The sequence below is a fragment of the Pseudorca crassidens genome, chromosome 5 (genome assembly GCF_039906515.1).
Source record: "Pseudorca crassidens isolate mPseCra1 chromosome 5, mPseCra1.hap1, whole genome shotgun sequence".
NCBI classification, from domain to species: domain Eukaryota; kingdom Metazoa; phylum Chordata; class Mammalia; order Artiodactyla; family Delphinidae; genus Pseudorca; species Pseudorca crassidens.
Genome location: NC_090300.1, coordinates 114,816,354 through 114,835,312, shown reverse-complemented (window position 1 = coordinate 114,835,312; position 18,959 = coordinate 114,816,354). Strand labels below are relative to the sequence as shown.

Sequence of the window (18,959 nt, the reverse complement as noted above, 5' to 3'; positions counted from 1 at the left end):
CATAGAGAAGAAAATCTTTATCACATATAATAATATGTAAAGACACCACAAGCGAGAAATAATCAGTCTGACCAAAATTTTATAATCATGGCATGCGATAAGAATGTAATACTCAAATGAGGCCCCAGAATTATAAAATATTCTTCTATCTGGAAGATGTATTTTTTTTCTGCTTTCTTTTAAATACAGGGGTTTAAGAAGTGTAATCAAAATAACAAACCTACCAAACTTCTGTTAAAATAAATAACAGCAAAGGAATACAAAAATTATTAACAGAGAAAGACAGAAAAGGAGGCAACAAGAGAACAGAAATTTCAACAAGTTTTTGGAACTTAGAAAGTAGTTGGAGTGGTAAGGAAGTAAGTAGACAGGAAAAAATTAAAATCTGCTATTGCAGAGGAAGAAACTGAAGAGAGCTGGTCAGTTTGCTTCACAGAAGCCCTAGGAAACTCAGCATCTGGAGGCTTCTAGTACTATGGCAGAAGGTAAGATGCAGTGTTAAACAAGGGCACTGTAGGCTCTTCAGCAGAGCCTTTCCCTAACACATACAGATAAACGTGTATTCCTCCAAAATGCTACCTCTCACCCCTCAAATGGGAGATCAGAGGTTCACTCTCTGAAAAACACTGAACTAGGAAGGCTCCAAGTTCAGAGACAATGAGCATAGCAAATGGCACGTGTGAATCATATGGTTAAAAATAGAGGGATTCAGTCTTACTGAAAGTTGGGACCCTTATGTACTTTCCCTGTCCTTATGCAAGGATGCCAGTAGCCACATAAAACTTCCTCCACTCCATACCCTTTACACCCATCCCTTGTAAGAGACTGGAAGATTCACCTCTGCAAAAACTAAATGACCTCAGAGAAAAACTTTCACTTCCTTCCATCAATATAAAGGCTATCTCACTTTCTGACTACCCAACAGTGAAGATCACCAGGAACAAAGCACACCAAAAACAGAATTTTCAATTGTCTTTTCCTAACTCATTCTAAAATGATATTATCATGGATCACCAGCCATTTCAAGAGAGCCTGCAACACAAAAGACAAGGGACTAAAAAAAAACCAAAAACACACAGGAAAAGAAAATCTGAAAGAAACAGTGAGGGGGTGGGGGAACAAGAAGAAAACTTGGGAGAAAAAATAAAACAGCTATAATACTTTCAAAAAGATAAAACTATCTTTGAATATTTAACAATGACAGAATCTACACAAAAGGTAGACAACACAGGCATTTTATTAGAAATGTTTTTAATGTGATTACTAAAATAATACAGTTGGAAGATAACTTCTCAAAATGGAACAGAAAGTCAAAATGATGGGGAACTTGACAAAAAGATAAGAAAATCTAGGAGATTCAATATCGAAATACTAGAATATCCTAAAACAGTTAACAGAAAATGTGGAGAGAAGGAAATAGATGAAGAAATGACACAAGAAAATAGTCCAGAAATATAGGATGAAGTGCTTATGAGATTAACCTTCTTAAGCAAATATGCAGATACTAATTTTTCAACATGCCACATCCCTGCCCAGTGGCATCCTTCTGCCTAGCAATCTCATTCTAGCCCTCAATAACTAGTTTCACTTTATGTAATCAATCTGATCTCTTATTCTCTAAAATGCAAACTCTTTCCACAAACTTTCTATCTCCTTTCTATTCTCAGGGAAGGTCACTTCAATATTCAGCACACTGAAAAATGGAGACAGTAGTCCCCACACAAAAAAGCAAAAGCAATTATGGTATAAAATAATTAGTTAGACCTGAGACAAGGCTCAAGTACTACTTCCTCTGTATCACTTGTTTTTTCCTTTTTCTCTCTATGAACCCTTAGCTTGACCAGCAGTGTAGCACGATGGTTAGGACCATGGACTTTGCTATTAGACAAGCCTGAATTCAAGTCCAGGCAATACCATCTACTTAACCTCTCTAAATGTCAGTTTACTCATCTATGAAATGAATATATAATAACAGTATTTTATCTCACAGTGTTACCGTGAGGATTAAATTAAATATGAATGTAAAATAATCTCTAATTTCTTTCATGTGTCTCATCTGAGAAAACTGCAAATGTAGGTATTAAGTTCCATGACCCTTTTCTACCAATCAATTGTATAACATCTAAATATAATTCAGAAAGCAATATGATCTGCTCTGAACCAAACTGTGCCCCCCACCAAGTTCATATGTTGAAGCCCTAACCCCACTGTGATGGTAGTTGGAGACAGGACATTTGGGAGATAATTAGGTTTAAATGAGGTCATGAGCATGGGGCCTGTTGATAAGATTAGTGCCATGTGAGTGCCATCTGTAAGCGAGGAAAAGAACTCACTGGAACTCAACCATGCTGGCTGATCTCAGACTTCCAGCCTCCAGAACTGTGAGAAATTAAATTTCTGTTGTTTAAGCCACCCACAGTACAGTATTTTGTTATTGTAGCTCTAGATGATTAATACATGATCCTTCAAAAAGGTTAAAAGTCTGGTATCAAAAAACCTTTATCCTTTTGTTACTGATTTGGCAAGGAAAAGTTAAAGTGCATAAACATCCTAAACACTTAAAAGAAGACAATTTTAATTGCCATTGCTAGTCATATGGATATTAATAGGAATGATTTTTTTAAAAAGAGAAGAAAATGGAAATCAGAAGAAAAGAAAGGAATTCTTCAGTTTGCCCCCAACCCACCTTTCAAGTTCACTTTCCCCGACCTCTCACTTTTCCTGACGTGGGGTCTTTCACTGACCTCCTCACCTTATTACTTTACTTTTTAAATATTTTGTTTAGTAAACTCACTTAAAAACATGGAAAGGAGACATTTACGTGACCATATAAGCAATGGGCTATCTTCTTCCAAAGTGTTCAGTTGAAAAGACCAGGTATTTGGAAAGAAAATAAAGCTATTATTTCAATGGTAGGTAATATTCTTTTTTGAGAATGGTTACCAGATAATTCGTAAGAGAAACATCCACAAGTGAGTTATAAAGGTCAATCCCTTGTGGGATGAAATAAGTTTTCAAGTTCAATTTAAGACAAGATTTTTAATTACCAAGGTAGACTACCTAGGGACAATTTCAGATTGAAAGGCCAAAAACCTTAAGTTAGTTGATTTTTAATAGAGAATTTAACCCCAGCCCCCCCCAAAGAAAATCTGATAAATCATTTCCCATAAGTGAAAAACTAATTATATCACCATATTGACATTATAATAGCATCTAAATGTTTCCTCAAAATTTGAAACATCTAAACACTATGAGTGATACTTTGGGCCTAAATTTCCAGTAAATTTATCCTCACTGAAATCTTTAGAGAATAATAATGAAGAAAGATTACACAACAGTTGATTGATATTTTTTGAATGTTTACTGTTAGATATAGATTTTTTTTAAGTAAAAAGGTAAAAGATGCTTTAAAAAAATTTTTTTTTATTATTTCATTTCATCCAGGTCAAATGAATTTATGAAGAAAAGCATAGTATAGTACATAGCATAGTGTTGAAAGCACCTTAGTCCATTTGGGCTGCTATAACAAAATATCAGGGACTGAGTGGCTTACAAACAACAGAAATTGATTTCTCACAGTTCTGGAAGCTGGAAGTTCAAGATCAGCTGCCAGCATGGTCTGGTGTTGGCTCTTCTCCAGGTTGCAGAGTTCTTGTTGTATCTTCATGTGGTGAAAGGGGCTAGGGATCTCTCTGGAGTTTCTTTTTTAAGGCCACTAATCCTATTTGAAGGTCTATACGCTCATGATTTATGCACCTCTCAAAGTCCTATGTACTAGTACCATCACATCAGGAATTAGTATCTCAACATATGATTTGGGGGGAGGACACAAACACTCAGACCATAGGAGAAAATATAAAAGTTTTAGAGTTGGATGGGAGAGGCAAATGCCTATAATTATTAACTGTATATGTTAATAAGCATTCATTCCTAGTAATCATTTTTTCCCAATGTATAAAAACAACACATGAAAATTAACTCATTCACTGTATATAACAAAACAGAAAGAGACTGATGGATATAGAGAACAAACTAGTGGTTACCATTAGGGAGAGGATAGGAGAGAGGGGGAAAATAGAAGTATGGGATTAAGAGATACAAAATACTACTTATAAAATAGATAAGCAACAAGGATATATTGCATAGCACAAGGAAATATAGCCATTGTTTTGTAATAAACTTAAATGGAATATAATCTATAAAAATACTGAATCACTATGTTATATACCTGAAACTAATATAATATTGTAAATCAACTATACTTCAATTTTAAAAACTGTAAAAAATTAATTAATTCACCTGCCATTTAATGCAAAGAGTAGGTAATTGGAGCCCATAAAATTTTCTAATTTAAGAAGACAAAAAAATTTCTGCAGCACTTTAAAAAACTGGAAATTTCAATTCTTAAAAACAAAATATAACAAAACAAATGTCCAAAAGACCTAAAGCAACAATGAAATCAGTACTATAATAGTAGCCTTGCTTCACAGTTTCCTAAAATCAGGACTTACAGACCATAGAAAAATCAAGCTCTATGGTTTACTCCTTCAAAGATTGGGCCTAAAAATGGCTTTAACATTCAATAAACATTTTTTGAGTGCCTACTCTGTGCCAGGCACTCTTCTAAGAATTGAAAACATACAGTATTAGCAAACAGAACAGCAAAGGCCCCTGCTCTCGTGAAGCTTATACTGACTTGGAAAAGAGATTATATATATTAAATTTAAATCCCTCTTATTGTATACTGTAGCTACTTTTTCTCCTTTTCACTTCAGATTTAGGAGAACCTTGGCGGCTATCCCATATAAAAATGTCTCTTTATTCCAGACAATATGCTCTTCTGGTAACTATATTATGTGTGGCAATATTTCAGTATTGTCAGGTACACTTATAATTTCATTATTTGTAAAAAACTGCAAAACAAACATACAACACATTTTTTATTTTAAATATACTTTAAGTAGCTCTGGTTAATATTGTTAAATAACAAATGCCAATAAAAATATAATTCAGTTACAGAATCTATCATGAAAAATGCTATGAATGCTATCACACGTTCAAGGAAGGGAAAGAGATACAAGGGACATGGAAATATTATATAATTATATGAGCATGGGCTAAAATCAAGTAAATGTTAAAGGATTTAGATCGCTTCTCATGTAATCAAATCTGTGACAGGTAATCCAGACTTTGGGACCCATCCTTCAAGCCTCCCTTGAGGAGAGAGAAGAGGGCAGCTGTGCTGGCTCTGCACACCCTAAATGCAGAGCTGCATGGTCAGCCAAAGCAGAGGGGAAGTAGAGGACAGGCAGGCCCCTAGGTTAATCCAAGGAGAACAGGAGAAGCAACAGCCCTGATATCAAAGAGCAGAAAGAGGTCAAGAAAATCGTATCCCCAAAAGGCATGCGTCTCCAACACAGCCTCCCACATTTATGTGGCTCATCACAAAGTCAATTGCATCAAGTCTGTCTCTACAGGTAAAAATTCTCTGCCCGGCTGACTTGAAGACAGGTTTTTTTTTTTTTTTTTTTTAATCAAACTTTCTGTTTTCCAGACTAAACTTTTGCAGTTACTCAGTGATCCTTCTATAAGGTTTCCAAAGTTGATAATAATACAACTAGTAAGTTCAGTACCTTACCAACCAAACAATTCCAGTCTAACACATTTCAATTTGTGATGACTTCTCTTAAATTTTCCTCTGTTTAAAAATTTACACTGTTTCTCCCATAATTATCATGCATCACTTTACATTTTAATAGTTTAAATCAAACCTTTCAAACAGGGCAAAAAGAAAATAGTAAGTTCAAATGAAAACAGGAGGGAGGAAAGTACCTTTAATTTGGATCCATGAGGTACTAGGACCGATCTATTCTGCTTTGGTGGGATATACAGCTCCCATTTTCCAAAATCCAGTTTTTTATATGGGTATGCAAATGGATTCCAATCATCTGAAAAAATAAAGATGATCAATTAACAATAGCATTATAGGACTAATACTCAATAAATTTCAATCAAAGTATAATATACTGCCTACTTATACAGAATCAAATTGCCTAAAAAACATTGTTTTCTAAGGTACTAAACAAAATACTCTACTAGTCATTTAGAAAAAGCAGGTTATGCTTAACTTATTTTTTAAAAGCATATTTGAAAGTTTGCCTTTTGCAAACTTTAAAGATTAAAGATTACAAACACATTTTCCATTGTACTTTCAACTCTATTACTTCTATCAATAAATAGAATGATGGGTCCTTTTTTAAGAAACACCATCAACAAAGGGAGATAATATGAAAAAAATAGAAATGCATTCTAGGCAACTAGATAAAATACATGTTATGGTAGAAAAAAAATGGTGAAAAATTATTAAAATCATATTACCCAAATCCACAAGTATGTGATAGAACTGAGTTAAAATCTAAAGAAACGCCTCAAGCAAGAAAGGTAGAAGGTTATAAACTACAAGAGGCAAAGGAGAGGTGGACTACAGATGCTGAAGAAAAGCCAAAATGGACACATAGAAATTTAACATGTAATAGAGGTGGCATTCAAAATCAGTGAGTAGGGCTTCCCTGGTGGCACAGTGGTTGAGAGTCCTCCTGCCGATGCAGGGGACACGGGTTCGTGCCCCGGTCCGGGAAGATCCCACATGCCGTGGAGCAACTGGGCCCGTGAGCCATGGCTGCTGAGCCTGCGCGTCCGGAGCCTGTGCTCCGCAATGGGAGAGGCCACAACAGTGAGAGGCCCGTGTACCGCAAAAAACAAAAACAAAAACAAAAACAAAACAAACAAAAATCAGTGAGTAAAGGACACACTGTTTAATAAGTGGTGCTGGGACAATTGGTGATCCTTATGAAAAAAAATGAAATGGATCTCTACCAATAATATTACTGAAGAATCATTTGAACATAGATTAATGTTTAAATATGACAGACAAAATGATAAAATGCTTAGAAGAAAATACAGGAAAAGATGTTTATAATCTTGGGTTTAAAAGTGTTTTTTAGACAAAATACATACATGTACACACACATACACGTACATACAAAACCTTAAGGAAAAGCCTGATAAATTTGACTACAAAAATTATAGACTTATCTTCCTTCATACATAGATAGATAGACAGAATGACAAGACAAGCTACCAACTGGGAGAATACATTTGTAATGAACATACCAAGAAAGAGCATCCAAAATATATCAATATCTATAAATCAATGAGAAAAAAATACAGACCAATAGAAAAATCAACAAAGATATTCAGGGGAGGACATATGAATGGTCAATAAACATACATAATGATGCTCAAACTCACTCGTAATTAAGGAAACAGATTAAAACAACAGTGAGATGTCATTTCTCATCCACTGGATTAGCAAAAACTAAAGGATTGAAAATATCAAGTAGTCAGCAAGGATACAAAATAACACTGCAGCTGAGGGTACAAACTGGTAAAACAATTTGGCATTACATAGCAAAGTTGGAGCTATGTTAACTCTGGGGTCTAACAATCCTACTCCTAGGTAATACCCTAGGGAAATTCTCACAAATGGTCACAAGAAAATATTCAAAGATGTTCACTGAAGAATTGCTTGCAATAGCAAAAAATGGAAGCCACTGAAAGTTAAATCAGCCACAAAATGGGTAAATACATCATGGTATAATTAAACAGGATGTTATATAACACTATAAACTGATTGGATTAAATATTCAATATATAGGAATAGGTAAAACATTGAAGTTCATTTTAAAGGTGTATAGAAATACCATTAATGTAAAGTTCAAAAAATATGCAAAACAATATTATATAACATTGATACATACATATGTAGTAAAAATATCAAAAGAAAAATAAGAATGACAAACATCAAATTCTATTGTGATTTCCACTGGGTAGAGGAAAGGGAACACAGGAAGTTTTAATAATATCTGTAATGTTTTATTTTTTAAGGTAGGTGGTGTACACAGAGATGCTTATTACATTTTCCCCTATTTGTTTATGCCTAAAATATTTCACTGTTTAAAAAAAACTTAAGCCCCTGTGATGCTATGCACTATAGTGCTATGAAATTAGATTCTCAATTAAGGAGATAATAAAAATACCAAGAAGCTTGTTTTATGCTATGATTTCTTCTTTTAGACGCCAATACTTTCACCACATTAGCCTTAAGGTTTTTCACTCTCAGTCAGTCTGAATGTCATGGGTAGAGTGGGGGTAAGAAACAACATGTAAATAAAGGTCCTTCTAAACATTTTTCTACTCCCCATCAGAAGACAATCTGAAAATATCTAAAGGCGGTTTTATCTTCAGGAACAGCTCAACAAGCTCTGTGTTACTATATTCTTCTGCCCCTAAAACATCAAATACATCTCACCTGTTTATGATGTGACATTCCTTTACCAAAGCAAAGAATTTAGGGCATAATTAGAGATAAGGAAAACAGCTTGAAATATGAGGATCTAGGTAGTGTAACACTTTATACATTTACTGAATTTCTTTTTAAGCTAATCATTTAAGACAATAAAATTAAGACCAGCAGCAGATCTTTTCCTGGTTAGATTTGAAAATAAAGGGTACAGTTCATTAGTTCATTCATTCATTCATTCATTAAATATGTACTGAGCGGTTAATGTAGGCCCTGCTCTATGCCAAACTGAAAATTAGGGTTCAGAATGACATTCAGATTTCATCCAGAAAAGGTTAAACTGAGTAACAGTACACCAAAACGAAGAGTAAAATATATAATATAGGATCCTCTAAACATTCAACTATAAATAAGACTGTTACTTTGAAAGTGAAACTTCAATTATATGGGAAATTTTCTTATGCAGATTTACTTAAAAGCTGTTTTCAATAATGTAAAAATAAATGTGGTTTTGAATATTAGTTTTTGAATATCAGTTGAAATAGTTCTTCCGCTTGCAGTCACTTGAGTTTTAAGATCTGTTTAAACAGGTAATGTTATAATATTTGTATAAAGAAAAAATATTTTTACTGAATCACATTTCTCCTTTCATAGTGTCTTAGAGACACTAACACACATGCTGATTATTTCTAATCCTACACTGTAAAAAATGTTTTTTCTATCATTTTCAAGAGTTTCATTTCATTAGTACACCTCCTCTTCATGGAAATCCTGGTGTTAACTTCTACTACACGTACATTTTTCTTGCTGAACTCCAATCTTCAAAGAAAAATTTGGAACATCTTCACATATGCTCCCAAAGAAAATCCATCTACCAACCATCATAAGCAATGTAGAATATACTAAAGGTGTCATAAGGGAGAGAGAGGGGAAGGTTTTGCAAGAGGCGTACATACATCAAACAACTTGAGATTTTTGCATTGGACAGCTGTCTCCCACATAAATCCCTCTTCAGCCACACCACCACTAGTCTTTTATCTCCTTGATTCCTTCTCCAATCAGTGTTCAGCCCTAAATTTTCCTTACTCTTCCTCCTTTATTAAATACTATTGCTTCTTTCCATTTGAAAGATGGGCACCAACCAAACTAACCACCTCTACTGTACTGCAGGCATATGAAAGATTTTATTCTAATAAAACCAGTTTATCCCTAAAATTGTTTTCTAAAAATAGCTAATAAGATGAGCTTTATTCTACAGGATACAGATATCTAAGGTCCAGGTACAGAATAGTCAGAAAAGTCATTGGATTTGGATCTGTTCTCATAAACTTAAGTCCTTGGTTAAGAAAGAAGGAACTACCATTAAGGTATATTTAGGTATGACTGTGGGAACTAATTGTGGAAGGACACAATTAAAAATAAGTAAATAAAAATTAAACATCCAATGATTGGTGTAAAAATATTAAACAAAAGTGAATGTTTTGTTTTTAAATGGAATTTTTTTTAGAAAAACACAGAAGGCAAAATAATAAGAGATGAAAGATACATTTTGGGGGAATTTTTTTTTTTTTTATTTTCGGTACGCGGGCCTCTCACTGTTGTGGCCTCTCCCGTTGCGGAGCACAGGCTCCGGACGCACAGGCTCAGCGGCCATGGCTCACGGGCCCAGCCGCTCTGCGGCATGTGGGATCTTCCCGGACCGGGGCACAAACCCGCGTCCCCTGCATCTGCAGGCAGACTCTCAACCACTGTGCCACTAGGGAAGCCCGGGAATTTAAGTCTTAAGTGTCATGAAACTTTATTCCTGAAAATAACTGAAAGTAAAGTAATATTAATAATGATAAATGGTTCTAAGGCATATTAGATATATCTAAAGTGCATACTTTTAGAGCCAGATTACTCATTTTTCATTTTAATCCTCCATGACTTTATATCCTGAATCTACAAGATAGAATTAATTTTAATTAAGCACTTAATGCAAATAGTTTGTATATCTATGTAGGTCTCAGGACAGGACCAAAAATATCCTATCACCACCTGTGACAATTATTTGTTTCTCTATCACACACAGAACTACATATTGGGAGTTCTGTAGTTCAGTGATTCTCAAGCTTTAGTTCACATCAGAATCACTTGCTAAAGCAGATTGGGCTGATTAAAACAGACTGTTGGCCTCCACCCTCAGAGTTTTTTGATTCAATATATCTGAAATATGGTCTAATAATCTGCATGTCTAAAGAGTCCCTACGTGATGTTGCTGCTTGCTGAGGGACCACGTTGAGAATCAACTTCCTGGCTCGACGGCTGACTTCAGGTGTTCTCTGCTCATAGCTTTGTGAGTGATGTTCTGGATTAGATTAGATTTATAGATTACCAAATAATGTTCCAAGTCAGTAGCTCAAGGAAATTCTGAAATAGAAATTATCACTAATAATCCCTCAAGGTAAATATTACTCACATGAAATTTAGGATATAGAATTTGGGATTCACTAGGGTTGTAAAGCTCAGAAGGATGACCAGTGAGATGAAGATTACAGAACAGACCTGATATATTAAGGAATCTGAATGTGTCAGTGTGAGGAAACAAAAATTTGAACATTAAAAGAAAACATATATTAAGACCAATATTCAATATACTGCTATAAGTGTCTACAGAAAATGTTTCTTATAATATTCTCACTATAGATTGCATGGTTAAAAAGTACAGGCCACTTTGATCAGAAAATGAATATAAATTTGAAGGCTTCTACATAAAAAAGTAACATTAAAATTTTTAAGTGTTAACATTTTAACTCATCTTCCTTTCTGTGTGTCATTTCCTGCCATAACCTACACATTGCTAGGCTCAAGGATGAGGTACCCCTAAAGCAATGTGTACTTATTATTCTAGTCTTGGTGTTTTAAGAACATGTTTCCTGCTTGCATAAATTGTTTTATTAAAACATTTTCTAAGACTTTCGATGATTATCAAGTTTGAATAACCTGACACAGTTTAAAAGCAAACATTTAAATAAGTATTTTATTACTAACAGGCTGAAATTCATCATCATATTTTATAATGCAAAAGATTCTATTTTTCCATAGACTCAAAACCAGCAGACAAATTTAAATCGAGATATGGAAAAGAAACGATGTGTGATGCGCAGTTTAACATGAACTGCAAACACATATTCGGCACAGGCGATCAAACGTTAACTAAGGTCACTGCATCAGGCACACAGACTCTGTATTATCTCAAGCCCAACAACCTTTCTTTTTCTAATGTAATAATCCTCACATAAAATTCTTAAACGTCAGCCTTCTTCAAATATTCCCAAACTCTTTAACTCACAGTAAAGTATTTCTCTTCATCAGGACTTAGCCACCTCATTTCTGTAGAGTTTCTCAGTTTAATATATATATTCCTTACGCATGGTTGAAATGGTCCCAACTTACTATGTAGAACCACACCTTTGATGAAGATGCCAATGTGCTGAACAATGTGGTCCGTACTTGGGTCAACCCCTGCCATAAGCAGGCTTCACTGAGCTAGTGAAGTAAGGTCCCTGTTGGATGTGGCAGATCTAATATCAGATCTAATACAAGCCCAGTACTGGCCTATATGGCAGATGTCAGTCACCTCCTGTCTGAGTCGATATCCCTTACATCATAAATTATTAAATATTTGGAATATCACCTCCTTAAAACAAGTAAACACCCTACCTCATCAAACAATGTTGTTTAATTGTTTCAAGCTTCATATTATTCAGAGTTTACATAGATTTATAATGCAAAGTTGGCTTGTCATGATGGAAGTTTGGGGACTTCTCTCATGTCAAGGAAGCATCCAGTCTGTTTCCAAGAAGTCATAAGATCCAGAACAGGAACCTCCTATGGCATTGCCCTTACCCAGAATTATGGAAGGACCACACAATTTTTGGAGGTGGAGAACAGCAGTCCTGACATATAACCCTGTGCTTTTTGATTACCTTCTCTTTTTCCCCTCCAGATAATTCTTCTCCTCAGATGGTTACTTGAGAATCATCAAATTTCTGCTAGAAGATAGCACCCTGGAAATAACCTTAAGACCTCCAGCATTACTTCTTAGGGAAAACTGCTCTTAAAATACATTAGTTTAGGAGAGCTGTGGTTTTCAAGAACAAAATCTAGAGTATGTCAGAATGCCACTAACTTCAGAACCAATGGGATGCTAATATCGTTTTAAAGAACAATATGCTCAGTCCTATGATATGCAGCTTTCTGGAAATTAGGGAACAAATTAAATAACCTAGAGTTTCACTCACTAAACTGTTCTTAAAGGCATGCGTAGAAGAAACGTTCTCCGTGACCAAAAAAAAAAAGTGTGCCAAAAGTGACTTTAAATAGAATTAACTATGTGTCTTTATTATAGGAATAGTATCTATATTATGATACTTTTATGAAGGAAAGGGGGTGGTAAATGAATATACAGTTGGCCCTCCATATCAGAGAGTTCCATATCCACAGATTCAACCAAACGTGAATCAAAAATATTAGGGGAAAAATTCCAGAAAGTTCCAAAAAGCAAAACTTGACTTTACTATGTACTGCCAAATATTTACATAGCATTTACTTTGTATTTATAACTATTTACATAGCATTTATGTGGTATTAAGTATTATAAGTAATCTAGAGATGATTTAAAGAATACAGGAGGATGTGCATAAGTTAAACGCAATACTACATCATTTTATATAAGGGATTTGAGCATCCTCAGATTTTGGTATTTGCAGGTGTGGGAGGTCCCAGAACCAATCCACCAAAGACTGAAGGATGACTGTATGTAGTTACCTATGATTTCAAAAAGCATGAAAATAGAACCCAAAAAGTGAAGAGAAATGATTATGTATATGAAGAGGGAAAACACAGATTAGTTTTGTAGGATTGTACCTTGCTTTATTTTGACTATAAGACCAGGTAAACAATTTATAAAATTAGAAAATTTAATAAGTCAAAAAGAGGGGAAAATAAGAAAAAACAAAAAAGTCTCTTAAAATGGAAACAAACTGAACCTATGTGATGGAATTTGCAGATGGGGATTTTGGGAGGTAGTTAGGTCATGAGGGTAGAATCCTCATGAATGGGGTTAGTGTCTTTATAAAAGAAATCCCAGAGAGATCACTCCTGCATTCCACCAGGTGAGGATTTCACAAAGAAAGGACTGCAGTCTATGAATGAGGAAGAGAGCTCTCATCAGATACTGAATCCGCTGGCACTTTGATCTTGGACTTCCCAGCCTCCAGAACTGTGAGAAATCAATTTCTTTTGTTTATAAGCCACCCAGGCTGTAGTTTTTTGTTATAGCACCCTGAACAGACTAAGACAAAGCTCATCTCTACTTTTCCGTATAATAGGAAATTTCCATAACAAAATTGTAAAAACTATGTTATGAGGTCTCTGTGAACAAATACTTGTCCAAATCTCTTTCCTTGCTATCAGTTGTAAAAAGTGATCTTATCAGCCAAAGAGTGTAAGATTTTAATTTATTTACGGTTTTAAACAGATTAACAAACTGCTTTCTGGATAAGCAGTTGCAGTTCATACTCCCACCAGCAGCATATGAGAATTGTCAACTATCCATATCCTCATCAACACCGGAGATTATCCGGTAGGCGGGTAGGCGGGCCTCTCACTGTTGTGGCCTCTCCCGTTGCGGAGCACAGGCTCCGGACGCGCAGGCTCAGCGGCCATGGCTCACGGGCCTATCCGCTCCGTGGCATGTGGGATCTTCCCGGACCGGGGCACGAACCCGCGTCCCCTGCATCGGCAGGAGGACTCTCAACCACTGCGCCACCAGGGAAGCCCGGAGATTATCATTTTAATAACAAGGCATGCCTGCCTTGTTCAACCAGGGTTCGCTAAGAGAATTAAATTCGAATGCCCTACGGATCCATTGTATGCAATAAATTAACTTCTCTTCAATGCATCTTAGAATAGTACCTGTATGTACTACACTTGGAAGAATTTAGAAAATAGGCATTCAAATAATTTTCTGTGTTCTGTGGATCAGATTCAGAATCAGCATGAGAAAAGTTGCCTCTCCTTATTGTCCTAGCTGTAAGAGATAGCTTTGATACACAGTGTTTTCATTTCTTTTCAAAGCAGGTTATAATTATAACTTCTTATATTCTCTTTAATCCTATTTTTATTTGGGAGAAATTGAGTAGTGGGTATTTTATTTTAAACTTTTTTGTTTAGTTCTAGTTTTATTGAACTGAATATAATAATGTGGTGTCCTTTATGGTCTAATACAGTGGTAACCAATCCAGTTATTTATTTACCAATCTATTTATTTTTAGCAGTATAAACCATTCAATTATCTCAAAATAGATTTTATGAAGGACTCCAGCATAGAAACTATACAAAACATGTAAAAAAGCAAAGCTGCTTTGCTTGAAGTGCCCCTACCTACCTAAACCCTCATCCTCACCTCTTTCTCTCCCTCTCAGAGCCTACCACTCAGAACTCAGTTCTAAAAAGTGCTCCAGCGTATGATCTACCTTTGCAGATCTTCCATAGATCCTTAAAATATGTCATTTTTTTTTAATTCTCCATTTAATTTTAGTTTACTTCATCCACGACAAGTTAAGAATATGCTAAATTATATCATGACGATTGGTTCTAAAAATTTATTCAATTTCTAACAATTCTTGCCATCTACACTTGACCAAAAGTAAATGTTATTTGGGACTTAAGGATAAAAGCATTTATCGCTGCTGTGACTTATATTACTGATCTCTGTGCCATTTTATCTGGTTTGTTTTTGGTCTGGATTTGACTCCTTTTATTTTATAATCCTTCAGTGAAAGTAAAGCAGAGAGAAACTAATGGTTAAAGCCAAGAAGAGGTACATTATTTGCTTAGAAAGAATGCAGAACAGGACAAAATAGGAAGGGGAAAGAATGGGAGAGAGGTACTCATGCAATATGGTCAATCATCAGAGGAAGCCATTCCATGTGCCAAGAAGGGTTCTCAATTATGTTTTAACTGGCTAGTACATTGAACTGTATCCCTCCATGTCAGCAAACATCTGGAGCTTAGTTGGAGGACTCTTACAGCACGTACTCCAGTTCATCCATTATATCACTACCGACTGCAATTTAATCTATTTGTGACTCCCCTGAAGTCATAAATTTGATTTGACTTTAGGACTCTTCTCTACACCCTAAAACACAATCTTTCATCTTAAGATGTTCCACTTGAACCAGTCCCTGCTGTGAGGGCATGGGAGGGGCCTATAGTAATCAGGAAAGCAATTATATAGATCTCCCTGCTAACCCTATAGCCACTTATGAAAATATTTCAATGAAAGTAAAATAATATTTTCTAACATGGCTAGCAATGTAACAGAAGTAAACCAATGTGTCAATGGTCAATTGATTTTCAACAAGGGTGACCAATACCACTCAATGGGGGAAAAATAGTCTTTTCAACAAATAATGCTAGGACAACTAGATCTCCACACACAAAAAGATATATTTGGACTCCTATCTTAAACCATATACAAAACTAACTCAAATGGATCAAGTACTTAAATGTAAGAGCGAAAACTATACAACTCAATGTAAAACAGTGCTGACACCTTGGAAAACAGTCTGGTTGTTCCCCAAAATGCCAGAGTTACCATTTTGACCCAGCAATCCCACTCCTAGTTATAAACCCTAAAGCAATGAAAACATATGTCCACACAAAAACTTGTATATGAATGTTCATAGCAGCATTACTTATGATAGTCAAAAGGTGAAAACCACACAAATGCCCATCAACTAACAAATGAATATACAAAATGATGCATATCCGTACAATGCAATATTATTTGGCTATAACAATGAATGAAGTACTGATACATACTATAAGATGGAAGCTTGAAAACATTATGCTAAGTGAAAAAAGCGAGTCACAAAGGAACACATATTATCTGATTCAAAAATCCAGGATAAGAAAATTTCTAGAAACACAGTAAGTGGTTTCCTAAGCCTAGGGGAGGGATGGGAAGATTGTGAGATGATAGCTAAAGGGTACAGGGTTCCTTTGAGATAATGAAAATATTCTAAAATTCATTGTGGTTATGGTTGTAGAACTCTGTTTTAATATACTAAAAACCATGAAATTGCACACTTTAAATAGGTTAGTTGTATGGTATGTGAATTGTATGTCAATAAAGCTGTTAAAAAATAAAAGTATTTTAAAGGTCAGGTAGCCGTTATCTGTTCATTTCTATTGAGCTTTTGCGCTAGACTAAAATCAGGTTCTATCAGAGATATTGTAAAGGGAAAGACCACAAAGGGAGACACATATAAAAATTTAATACTGAAAGATAGCTCGGTCAATAAGTAGACTAAAGAGTCTAGGTGGATAGTTGAAGACTTTGAAGAGAAAATAATTAATTGTTTCAAGGCTTTGAAAAAGTAGAACTTGACCATATTAGAAGCTGGGGTGGGGGGAATAGGCTTTTAAGCAAAGAAAAATGTGTACCTTCTCCTTCTAGAGCCCAGATTTTTAGTAGTTTTGTGAGTGATTACCAACCGAACTGCTGCTGCTAATGTTAGAATTTACCTTGGAGTCTGAAAGAGACCCATAAGGAACAGAAATCTAAAACTATCATACAATCCACTCCCTTACAAAGGAAAAAAAAAAGGTTTGAGCAGAGGCTGTCTCAAAACTAATGATATAAGGGAGGGTTTTATTATGATAGAAGAACTAATGAAAGTCATTAAAATAACAAAAAATAGGATGATTTGGTGACACTGATGGCAGCAGCAGTAGTTATGGACTGTCCTGTGAGGAAAAGGTGTTTTGTTTTTTTCTTGTTCAAAGCTAATTTCTTGATTTTGTTCTTTCTTTTTGTCTGTTTTCAAATATTTTCTCACACTCTGAGGTTTTCAAACATTCTCTCTCTTCAGGCTCTTTACTCTCAGCATCCAAACATGATGAAGTGATGTATTTGCTAATTCTGAAGTAACATCAATGACAATGAAGAAAACCTCTCCTTTGGTCCAAGTCATCCTTTGGTTCTCCTGCCACTGACAGCCCAATTTCTTGATTCCTATCTCCACTTCCTTATATCTCTTCATTCCCTAAAATATTTCTGAAATACTCTGGCAAAGATCACCAGTGACCTCCAACTTTCCAATCCCAATTGTTCTTTTCAGACTTCAATTTATATGAGCTTTCAGTGACACTTGAAACTCTTGGTCACTCCACCTTCGGTGTCAGTTATACCCATCTCAGTTGGTTCTCTTAAACCACTCAGTGAAGATGGGGAGGAAAAAAAGGGAATGCACTTGAAAGCTATTTCAGAGTTAAAATTGATAAGAAGCAGTGTTTTAGTTATTAAGGGTGACAGACAGTGGTTACTTGGGTGGTTACTGAAAAAGGATAGGGAATACAGAACTAGGAGAAAAGAGAATTTACAGGAACTGTAAATGGTCAACACCATCTACTACTGCAGAAAAGTCAAGTAAGGAAAAGATACCTAAATTGAGAGGCTGGGATATTTAATGGGAGAACACATGTGACTGAGTGTACTATTATTTCTATTATTATTATTTCTATTACTTCTCTGCCATATTTTTTTCTTACCACAAAAGAAAAGTGTACTCTCTGAAGAATGAAAACCAAAAAACATGAATAAAAAAGACACTGAAGCACTCATAAACCGAACCTCCTCTACACTAACACCTTACTTTAAAATTTCTCGTTTTTTTTTACTATATACGTATTTATATGCACAGACATGTGCATTTCCATAATGTACATTATATACAAAAGTATGTATATACATATATAAATTTTTAAACTTACAGTTTTGTATCCTTTTCTACATACTATATGATCAGCATTACTCCTGTCAGTACATATTCATTTACGATGGTAGTTCCCCAACATGGCTGCTTTTAAAAGTTAGAAGTCAATAGACTCCACCCCAGGTCCTTGAATCAGATTCAGGAGTAGATCTGTACTTTTATAAAGCTTCCTAATTTTGTGCTATGCACACACAGGTTTAGTAACCAATAATCTACAATATCATTCTAGAAATCTGACAGCAAATTAAGGGAGGGAGCTTCTTTAGTTTTCCAATTTATTTAAGGAAGGAAAGGAGTGAGCAACTTTATATACAGAGAAAAAGCAAGCAGCAAAGGGAGAGCCTGACAGGAGAAAGAAGAGGTAAATAGACAGATTTACCATGTTAAGGAAGAGAAGAGAAAATGATTCAATGCATATATTCGTGACATCAATTTCTTCTACTAACTTTTGAAAGCATGTGGGAAGGATAAATATAGATACAGAGATCTTTTTAGGGAAATGGTTTGGAAGTTGAAATATTCCTTTCTGCTGTCTTCTATTTTCTCTGAAAAGTAAGAGCAAGTATTATACTAATGGAAAATGAAGAGACAGTGAAATAAGGGATTATGCAGGGAGTGGTGAAACTGAAGTAGCTACTATGGAAGATGTAAGAAAGATGACTGGGGATGTGCAAGTGATTTCTGTAGAGTGTTAATGGCCATGAACCCACAGAAGCAGCAGTTCATATGGCTGTGTGATTTTCCTCATGGTGGCCAGAAACTGTGCATGAGCA

At 35.2% G+C, this 18,959-nt stretch overlaps 1 protein-coding gene across 1 annotated transcript in view; it reads right to left on the bottom strand.

Annotated features, from left to right (window-relative positions):
• Positions 1 to 18,959, bottom strand: part of GBE1 (1,4-alpha-glucan branching enzyme 1) — a 292,532-nt gene that overhangs the window by 182,180 nt on the left and 91,393 nt on the right. The window contains exon 3 of the mRNA XM_067739200.1: positions 5,833 to 5,948. Coding sequence (XP_067595301.1) covers positions 5,833 to 5,948 — 116 coding nt within the window. The remainder of the gene's footprint in view (positions 1 to 5,832; positions 5,949 to 18,959) is intronic.